Below are 11,122 nucleotides of genomic sequence, written 5' to 3'. Positions count from 1 at the left end.
GCAAAAATAGAGGAATAGGATTTTGCAATCTTACAAGTTGTTTACATTTTGAAGTTCATTGTACATTGAGTGCCAAAGCAGTCTTGTGGGAGAAAGGATGTTATAGTTATGTTATAGTTGTGTAATAGTTATGGCAGTAGGAGTCACTACTGGATGAAATATTAAGTGTTTTGGTGGTTGAAATGCATTTTGCACCAAAGGTTAACTGATGTGCAGAAGTGTGTGTTTCGAAAACACACTATATGAGGAGATTTGAAGAAGTGGACATGGTGTTGAGACAAGTATGAAAACGAATGTATAAAACTGTAACACACGAAGTGTCACTTTGTCATGTCATGTAACTTTCAAGTGCATGTAATGACATTGCTATTGCCAGAAACATATTTCCCACGGGCAGCACGTTGATATGAATGTAATCAAATCATGTTTCCAATGTTTTTTTTCTATTAGGGCTGCAGCTGGATGGAGCCCTATCAGAAATAATGATGTTATTAGTGTTGTAAATGGGCTTAGCTTTCAACCACCACACGAGGAGACCACTGTGATTTTAGCGCTGACCAATTTGTGTGTGAATATCAGATGGCACTTTTTGGCCCCGGAAACCCTGCGTGTTTCTGTAATGGTCCATTTTAATGGACGCAGACCGTGTGAGCATTGCTCAGGAGATGACAGGAAACACATGGCATGTGAAGGCACAGGCTGCAGTGTAGAAAGCCTGTGCAGAAAGAGAGGGGGAGAGAGAGAGAGAGATAGATAGATAGATAGATAGATAGATAGATAGATAGATAGATAGATAGATAGATAGATAGATAGATAGATAGATAGATAGATAGATAGATAGATAGATAGACAGACAGATAGATAGATAGATAGATAGATAGATAGATAGATAGATAGATAGATAGATAGATAGATAGATAGATAGATAGATAGATAGATAGATAGATAGATAGATAGATAGATAGAAAGAAACATGGGCTGAGATGGTAAGATGTGTACACCATATGCATCACGCATATGTACAAATGTGTAACTACCATACACATCATGTGTGTGGTGTGCTTGTACATTCAGTGATGACTGTGGCCATTCTGAGTGTATAGCGAGGGCAGCTGCTCCCTTGTCTTCTGAAAGTCACACTGTCTTCCCTTCTCCCAGATTCATGAAGCAGGCATGTATGTGAAGGCAGGGGGTCTTTAGAAAATACAACAACAGCAAAAAAAAACAGGTCTCTGTTTACCATCTGCCCCCTCCGGCTCTCTGCTCCCTCCCCATTTTTACTCGGTGTGTTTACACCCCTTTGAACTCCTCCATCAGCAGGGGAGTGTGTGCCCAACCCTGCAAAAACACTTTTTTCAGCTTCTTGTGGTCTCACAGTGCAGTCCAGAGCAGTGACATGTGACCTCTGTGACCTTGACCTCTAAACATGACTTCTGATGAGGGCGATCCTGTGGCTTGTTGTTTCCAGGAGCATCCGCTCTTCAGAGTCGGCCCTTGATTGGATTTCCACTCGGGGTGGGGGGGGGAACTCTGCCATACAGGACGCTGAGCCGAAACACACAGACGGCAGCCAAGGTGGATTAAACAGTTGAGTGCTCAGGGTCCTATTTGCGTTGCGTGGATCCCTGTGCCTACCGGGCCCTGTCTTTCTGTTATGGATGGCAAGAGGGAGAATGGTGGTACTGGATGAAGTGGAGAGGTCCAATATAAACAAAGAGTAACAATGAAAGCGCCACTAAAACAGACAGCCAAGTGGGTTTTTTTTGTCGGCCTGAGGAGGATGGCCCCCCCTTTGAGTCCTGGTTCCTCTCAAGGTTTCTTCCTCGTGCTTTAGGGAGTTTTTCCTTGCCACTGTCGCCCTTGGCTTGCCCACTGGGGGGTTGGACTTGGACATTTGTAACGCTTCTTTGTGACAACATCTGTTGTAAAAAGTGCTATATAAACCAATTTTGATTTGATTTGATTTGATTTTTTTCTCACTTTAGAGATGAAGGAATTTGTTATCAAACTTGTTCATGTGTACTTTTGCCAACTTTGAAACAGCAGCACGACACAAGCAACTCCAGTTACGTAAATGTTAACTGCTTTGTGATTTACATGCATGACCCTGTGAGGCAGTAATGCATGAGAACAAATTTTTCCTTTTAGAGAATGAGTTTAATTTACAGACTTTACAAGCTTACGTCTGAAAAATCCTTGAAAGCAATCTAGAAAATATGCCTTGTATAAAGTGATTGACAGAATTAATCAACCAATTCAGACAAAGAAAAACTTTGTTTAAAACTGAAAAAATTAAGTTGAAAAATGCTGGAATTTTCTTTTAAGATGCATAAATATTATGTCATTGTAAATTACTTGGTTTACATAATGTAAATATTACAGTTTTTCAGGTGCTAAATTACACCATCATTAGGCCATCAGTGTAAGTACTCAATTCAAAATACATAAAAACATCATTGGCTGTGATCATCTGGTAATACTAAAATCACATGAAAGTGTCTGATCAAGCAAATTACAACCCATTTACAAATGTTAATTACTAATCCTAAAACACTTCCTCAAATTGGGCATGACTTGAAATTGCTTAGCTGTTTCCTGCAAATCTAACTCTAAACCAATCAACAGTTTACTACTGGTCAATGGCTAATGTTATGCAGTCACACTGGACAATGTTGCATTCCATCATATCTGCAGTAAGGGATTGGTTTATGGCGTATCTACACATGAATAGCATGACTTTTGAATTTTTGCTTCCATATTCCCCATAAAGGATTATTTTTTGTCCGGAGATGGAAAGTATATGATCACCGTCCCTGTGACCAAATGCCACTTTTAAATGCTATGACTGAAATATGTAGGGCAATCACAGCATCAGACTGTCAGGTGTGCCCAGAGAGTTTTCCCATGCTGAATTGATAGGGAAAATATTCTTTTCAGTGTTGAAGAACATATGTGTCCCAATATCACAGTCAGAGTAGATGGAACAGAGTAAAGCAAACGGAAAACCGTTGTCTTGTATTTTTTATCATACAGTATTTTTTGTTGTTTGATATTTTGTGTTTGAGTATGCACCTATAATACAGTACAATGTTGTATTATGCCCAGTAAAAATGAATGAAAACATAGTGAAAAAGTGTTATCTCACTCTTGCATTCCACTTTTTTTGGACCATCTCTGTGTGTGTACTGGTGATTTTACTGTAGTTGTAGTGAGTCAATGTGGATTACAAATAGTGTCCTTTGGCATTGTACAGTCCTTTAGCATTGTACACCATAGTAAGAAATTAATCCACAGCACTTTAGAACTGACCACAGGTCGGTTCATGTAGTTAATGTTTCATGTACATTATTCAAATAGTTAGTGTTTTGCTTCATGAATATTTTATGTGTTTACTGTTGAACTGTTGTGTATTACTGTTTGAGTGCGTTATACCTTTTGCAGCGCGCATTTACTGTTTGATTCAAGAAGACAGTTTTACAGGGCGGATGTGTGTAGTTTTGCTATATGCGTTAGAGTTTTGAAGTTGTGTTGGCTCCTTAGATAATGTGGCTACTGTTTTGACCAGTGTAGACAAATGCTTGAGAAAAACTGTAAATAGGATTAACAGTTCTGAGTTTAAACAATCACCAGACTGTCCCGGGCCGACTGCAGAGATGTGCTTGGCAGTGTTCACCCCACCCTCCGCCGTCTGTGGCGGTCAGAGTCCCATATCTGTCTGCCACTATTGCCCCTGAGGTGGAGGAGCAGTGGGGCAAGAGACACCGTCCAGGTCATGTGACTAATGTGCAGAAGAAACTGGAGCAAATGGGTACCTTTGGGGTCTGAGGGTTTGGGGGGGGGGCATGGGGTCCGCCCACAGTTGGTGCATTCCTAGAGAGAGGAAGAATAGGATCAATACCACTAACACTCAATTACTACTACTGCTGCTAATAATAGTGCTGTGCCATTTATGTCATTGCTGTTGGAGTCAAGTTAATCTATTTCTCAAAAACAACACCAAACTAAAAATAAACAAATAAAATGTCAAAAACAAGCAACTCTTGAAAATGTTCCCATTTTTGGTTCACATTTGAGTTTGTTTGGGGTTTTTTAATAACCGTACGTTTTGCGTCGTGTCATCCATTAGCCGTGCATTCCTGGAATGTGTGCAGGATTCACGGGAATAATGAAAGACTGCTGAGAGCAAATGGGAGGGGTAGTGAATCGGTGGGCTGAGCTGTAGAGGGGACCAGAGAAGCAGAGTCTCTCCGCCGTCAGAGAAACGGTGCCTGTCCTAAAGCAAGAAACTCCGTCCGGATACAATGAACACAGCAATCATTTCAAGCTACATCTATGCAGAATAAAGCGACTTTAAGGATTCTTTTTCATAGTGTAAAGGTAAGAATTCTTATTTTTGTGTCTTAAAATGGATGATCTTTAATTTAGTCTACATATTTAAAATGCTTGTAAATAAAATGTAGATAATACGACGTAAGCTTGTAAAGTCTGGTAAGGAACTCCCAAAAGAAAAGGAACTCCCAAAAGAAAAATAAAAAAACATGTTATATGCCGCCAATATCCTAACTTGTCAGTAGAGCGCCTATTCACCTGCGCCTGACTCAGTAATGAATGTCCATGTCGGGGGCAGAGATTTTTAAGTTTTACTATGAGGCATGTCTACTCACGCAGAGATACCGGGACATAGACAGATGCTTTAGAAAACCGTGTTTTCCATCAATTAATTTTTCGTTTAATTTAAGTGGTAAAATTAACTCAGATGAGTTCGAGGGTAAAATTGTGAGACATGGTCTATTATTTGTCAGACTTTGTGCGAAGCGCTCAAAAAACACACAACGCACACTGACAAATCAGAAAAAGGGTGAATAACAGTTGGCTAAAACAGTTAACAACACGTAAAGTTAGCTTTCATTTTTTAATATGTTATTTCCGATTTAGTTACGTTTTACTGCACATTTGTAGTGGTGGTCTGGTCATTTCAAGTGGTCAAGAATTTCAAGTGGTTTAAATCGTCTAAAAACATATATCAACTACACAATCAGAGAAAGTTATCTTAAATCTGCTCCTTCCCAATTACAGTGTAATTTATATATTGTGTAACGTAATGTATATTTTTGTATATTCACTCATTCTAATGTTCATTTTTCTCAGCCTTTTCACGATGCGGTCCTTGGACATGCTAACGCTATTCTTCCACACTGAGGATTTCTACCTGACTTAGGACACTTACACATGACATCACGCCAAGCGAGAATCGGATACTCCGCCTCCTCGGTCCGCCAGCGCCCCTCAGTGGATTAAAGGGTGGATTACTCGAGTTGCAAATCATAAACCGTCCAGGCAAAGCGGGACCATGGCTGACTCAATGTACTCGGACCTGATAGCCAAGCACTACAACTTCACAGGGAAATTACGCAAAGTGGACAAGGACCCTGGACTCAAGGCCGACTCCGTTGTCTTCATCATCGTGTGCTGCTTCATCATTCTAGAGAACGTTCTGGTCCTTCTCACCATCTGGAGGACGAAGAAGTTCCACAAGCCTATGTATTACTTCATTGGGAACTTGGCCCTATCAGACCTACTGGCAGGCATGGTGTACACTGCAAACATCCTGCTCTCGGGGCCTAACACATACAAACTGAGCCCCACACAGTGGTTCTTCAGGGAGGGCAGCATGTTCGTGGCGCTGGCCGCATCGGTCTTCAGCCTCTTGGCCATCGCCATCGAGCGCCACCTCACAATGCTGAAGATGAAACTCCACAACAGCGGCAACACATGCCGCGTCTTTATGTTGATCAGCACCGTGTGGCTCATTGCCGCCATCCTGGGAGGCCTGCCCGTCATGGGCTGGAACTGCATCCGCAGCATGCCGAGCTGCTCCACGGTGCTGCCACTCTATCACAAAGCCTACATCCTCTTCTGCACCACCGTGTTCAGCGTCATCCTCATGGCCATCGTGGTGCTCTACGCCCGCATCTACGCCCTGGTGCGCACGCGCAGCCGCAAGCTGGTCTTCCGGAAAGTGTCCAATGGCCGCGGCGGAGCCAACAAGAGCTCAGAGAAGTCCATGGCGCTGCTGAAGACGGTCATCGTCGTGCTGAGCTGCTTCATCGCCTGCTGGGCGCCGCTCTTCATACTCCTGTTGTTGGATGTGGCGTGCGAGACCCGCGCCTGCCCCATCCTCTACAAAGCCGAGTGGTTCCTGGCGCTGGCCGTGCTCAACTCGGCAATGAACCCGCTCATCTACACGCTCACCAGCAACGAGATGAGGCGAGCCTTTATCAAGACGCTGCTGTGCAGCGCCTGTGCTCAGCCAGCCACCAAGTTCTCCAGGCCCATCATGGGTGCTGAATTTAGCCGGAGCAAGTCGGACAACTCGTCACACCCGAACAAGGACGAGCCCGAGTACTCGCCCAGGGAGACCATCATCTCCTCAGGGAACGTCACCTCCTCTTCCTAAAGGGACTGTGTTCATCTCTCCCCCCCCGTTAAGTAGTAAATGTAATGTGATTGTGTATAAGAGCGAACATCTGTCGGTGTGTGCGCGTGTGTATGTGCGTGTGTGTGTGGTTGTATTAGGGGTTGTATTAGTCTTACAAGCGCTTGAACTGTTTCTAAGCCGACTTCATCAAAAGGTATGAAAATACCAACAGAAAAGGGCTAAGATGAGAGAATTTGTGACTGAATTGCGAGATCCGGAAGCCCTCGTCTGAACTGGAAAGTGCTGCTCTTACGTGAGACGTTTATTTTGACACTTCCGAAACACATGCAGCACTGAAATGTCTTCCTCCAATTTCAGTAAAAAACTAGGGAAGCACTTAACAAACTGAGCTCTGTAAACTCAATTAATCAGTATTGTGCTTTCCTTCCCACTACACAGAAACACACATCTGAACGTGAGAAACATTTAGAAGAGCACTTGTTGTAAAAGTGCTCTTTCAGAGCCTTGCTAAGCCTTACTGACTCTCCTTATAATGGACTGATTAAAAAATCCATGTTCATTTGTACTATTTCATGGAAATTAAATTAAAGAAATACAGCGAAAAGGTACTTGTGTTTCTTTGACTTAACACAATGGTTTAGTGAGATTTATTCTACCCCTGATGAAGAATGTATTTTGATCATTTGTTTGTTCTCACGTTCTCATCTGACAAGCAGTTGTTGTAGAAGATACTTGTACAGTTGTAGTTTTCAGTATTAATTTATCTTTAAAGTAGTGAATAAACCTCTTGTGACTTGGATTACGATTAAATGGCAAAACACAAAAAATTATTTTGTTGTATTTTTTTTACTGTTCCTTTGAGGGTTTCAGATGTGTCCTGGTAGCTAATACACATTGTGGGGGTTTTTATGGTGGTCTCTCTGGTGTGATGTACTTCACCCTGTATGGAGGGCTTTGCATTTGTAATGTAGTGAGGTTCAGACCTATGGAAATAAGAAGTGGGGGTCTGCCAAGTATCACAGTTGGATGCTGGGAATGTAAATCTGACATTCCCAGACATTCTAACATCTCCCTCCTGCCACCTTTTAGCTCAATATCTGTACGGAAGTACTGTAGAATGTAGAATTGGGTAAACACCTCCTCCTTTGGGAATAAGGATGCTGACAACTAAGCCGATGTTCAGCCCATCTTGTCCCTGTGGTCTGTTTTTGCACATTGTAACATTTGTGTGTTGTTTTGTTAGTTTGTCAATAAATGTTTGTTGCAGAAATGTGACCTTCAAAGTTTGTAATTTATGGTCATCCGATGAACTGTCTATTTTTGCAGCTTGTGGAAGCAGCCACGTGGAAATAAAATCTGCAGATAAAGTCACAATAATATTGTTTACTAGTATTGTTTGTTCATCCAAAGCTCTCTTCCATCATCATGAACATCAACACATGCATTTAAGTTCATAACAGTGCTGAAATACTTCCATTTAAGCAAGCCCATCATAAAATAAATACAGAGAGGTACTCATTTGAATAATCATATCAGTTTGCACTGAAAGAAAAGCAATGACACACTTAAATTCAAAGAAGCACCAAACATATAGACCTTACTTGTGATTGCTCGTATTCTTATATAGAGCACCACCTTGTGGCCGATAACTGAAACATACTGATCATGATCTTCAAACATTGATCTGTTTTAGATTGGTGATTATTGCGTTCAAGTGTGGCGGTTGCTTTTAAAAGCACACACATGCGCACTCACAAACACATACAGGAGTAATGCTTATGATACGATAAAATCATTTTAAACTTAGAATTTAAAAGATTACATTGACCATTTTTGCTTGTCAAATGATTTATTTGTACATATCTAATTTAAATATAACTTATACAAACATAATTTAAGTAAACATTTCAGAAAATAAATGCACTAGTGGAAAACTGGTGTCAAAACTTAAAGCAGTGAACTTTGTTATGTGTTATGTTATGTGAACTTTGGTTTTGTATCTTAGGCATGCCATATAATATCATATACTTGTCTTAATACAGCACATCTAATATTTGAAAATTTTATAGTTGTGAAATAAAAAGCTTCATACTGTCCTTTGGTGTTACAGCATCTAATAGGCAGATTCTGATTGGCTTAATAAAAAAACACTAATGATATAGCAACTGTCTACACCATGAAGAATACTCTGAACAGGTAAAATGCTTTGGGTTCACCTATAATCCTACTGTCTTTAGATGATGTCTGCAGTTGATAACTGATCTTGTGAGAACCATCAACAGTCATAAGATGTGGTCTGGAATAGAGAAATTATAAATTGTTTAATAATTTAAGGAATTCTATTTTAATGTGAAACCTATAATAGTGCTAGAGCTATATATGTTCATTTCAGTGGCACATTACGAAAAACTGTGAAAGTGTAGTCGAGTTAAAATGAAAATCTGAAAGCAGTAAAATTACAAAATTATATTTGTCAAAGTCAAATGTATTTACATAGTGATTTTTACAACAGCCATTGTCAAAAAGCAGCTTTACACATATTTGAATCCAAGACAGCAGTGAGCAAGCCAAGGATAACAGTGCCAAGGAAAAACTCCCTAGAGCATGAGGAAGAAACCTGGAGAGGAACCGAGACTCAAAGGGGGGGCCCATCCTCCTCTGGCTGACATCGGTCACAATAGCAACAAATTCAGTCAAACATGCTAATGATTTTAATGAAGATCAATTTTAATAACACATTTTTTAAACAGTTATTAATTAATATGGACAAGGTTTAATTGAGCAGAAACTAGAGATTAGAGGAGTCTTCCTAAGTTCCAGTACTAACTGACTCAGCCCAGTTTCATTGTAACCCTACCATGGTGCACCCAGTTGTAGGACTGTCCAGCCATCACAGTAGAACTCAGGCTCAACTGGCTTCATCAAGGCTACATCTGAGCCTAATACTCCACTAACTGTGTAGATGGCATGTAAATAATGTAATATGCCTGTGTGTAAAAAGAATAACAATTTATAGCCATGATGATTTCATTTCAAATGAGTCCTGCCAAAAGCTTCAGGGCTATTCAGGGTTTAAAGCAAAACAAGAATGGAAATACACTATATTGCCAAAAGTATTCACTCACCCATCCAAACAATTGAATTCAGGTGTTGCAATCACTTACATGGCCACAGGTGTATAAAACCAAGCACCTAAGCATGCAGACTGCTTCGACAAACATTTGTGAAAGAATGGGTTGCTCCCAGGTGTTCCGTGAATTCCGGCGTGGCACCGTGATAGGATGCCACCTGTGCAACAAGTCCAGTCTTGAAATTTACTACTAAATATTCCACAGTCAACTGTCAGTGATATTGTAACAAAGTGGAAGCGATTGGGAATGACCGCAATTCAGCCATGAAGTGGTTGGCCACGTAAAATGACAGAGCAGGGTCAGCAGAAGCTGAGGCGCATAGTGTGCAGAGGTCACCAACATTCTGCAGATTCAATCGCTACAGACCTCCAAACTTTATATGGCCTTCAGATTAGCTCAAGAACAGTGCGTAGAGCTTCATGGAATGGGTTTCCATGGCTGAGCAGCTGCATCCAAGCGCAATGCAAAGCGTCGGATGCAGTGGTGTAAAGTACGCCGCTACTGGACTCTAGAGCAGTGGAGACGTTCTCTAGCGTGATGAATCACACTTCTCCATCTGGCAATCTGATGAACGAGTCGGGGTTTGGCAGTTGCCAGGAGAACGCTACTTGTCTGACTGCATTGTGCCAAGTTTGGTGTAGGGGGGATTATGGTGTGGGGTTGTCTTTCAGGAGGTGGGCTCAGCCCCTTAGTTCCAGTGAAAGGCACTGTTAATGTTTCAGCATACCAAGAGATTTTGGACAATTTCATGCTCCCAACTTTGTGGGAACATTTTGGGGATGGCCCCTTCCTGTTCCAACATGACTGCGCACCAGTACAAAAAGCAAGATCCATAAAGACATGGATGGGCGAGTTTAGTGTGAAAGAACTTGACTGGCCTGCACAGAGTTAAGTTATTTCACAGTTTTTGTGGTCGTGCTATAATGTATGAAGAGACCTGTGGGACAGGGAAACACATGAAAAAAGGAAGTAATTAGGAGCAAGTAAACAACTGAGGAACATAAGTGTCATAAAAGTGTGCATTCAGAGGTCGTAACATTGCCTGTAACTGAATACCTGAGTGCAATTCAAAGCATTTCATATTTACACGTCATAAATTGCCTTAATTTTATAAATTAAACGAGTAAACAAAAGGCTGTCTGCGGCGTGGTTAGCCTGCTGCATTTTCACTTTCATATTTTAAATAAGCAATCGTTTTTATAAAAGGATTAATGTCCAGTATGTTTGTTGGTCTAATTATTCATGGGCGAATTCTTTAAGTCTAAATACTCGTGGCCAAATAAACTGTAGTATATGTAAAACAGCTTCCTATATCTCATAAATACGACCAGAGGAGAAAAATGAACAAGTTACAACAAAAAAAGGGGGGAAAAAAATGCAACCAAACTACAGCCCCTTACCCAACAGTGACATCGATACAATGCATTATGGGAATATAAGTCCTCATTTGTCGGCCTCTCCTTCTTGCGCTCCCACAGAAGCAGAGTGCAGAACGCCACTTCCCAGAGCACCGAATGTTTTCTGCACATTGGCTCGTTTCATACATGGGGAA

General features: G+C 41.2%; 1 protein-coding gene across 1 annotated transcript; it reads left to right on the top strand.

The window, feature by feature from the left end:
- Window positions 1-4,251: 4,251 nt before the first annotated feature.
- s1pr1 (sphingosine-1-phosphate receptor 1) lies at window positions 4,252-7,807 on the top strand. Its single transcript, XM_027005414.2, has 2 exons — window positions 4,252-4,377; window positions 5,149-7,807. The coding sequence occupies exon 2, from the start codon at window positions 5,351-5,353 to the stop codon at window positions 6,455-6,457; it is 1,107 nt and encodes a 368-aa protein (XP_026861215.1). The 5' UTR covers window positions 4,252-4,377; window positions 5,149-5,350; the 3' UTR covers window positions 6,458-7,807.
- The last annotated feature ends 3,315 nt before the right edge of the window (window positions 7,808-11,122 follow it).

The sequence above is a fragment of the Electrophorus electricus genome, chromosome 26 (genome assembly GCF_013358815.1).
Source record: "Electrophorus electricus isolate fEleEle1 chromosome 26, fEleEle1.pri, whole genome shotgun sequence".
In the NCBI taxonomy this organism is placed as follows: domain Eukaryota; kingdom Metazoa; phylum Chordata; class Actinopteri; order Gymnotiformes; family Gymnotidae; genus Electrophorus; species Electrophorus electricus.
This window is presented reverse-complemented; position numbering and strand designations above follow the sequence as displayed.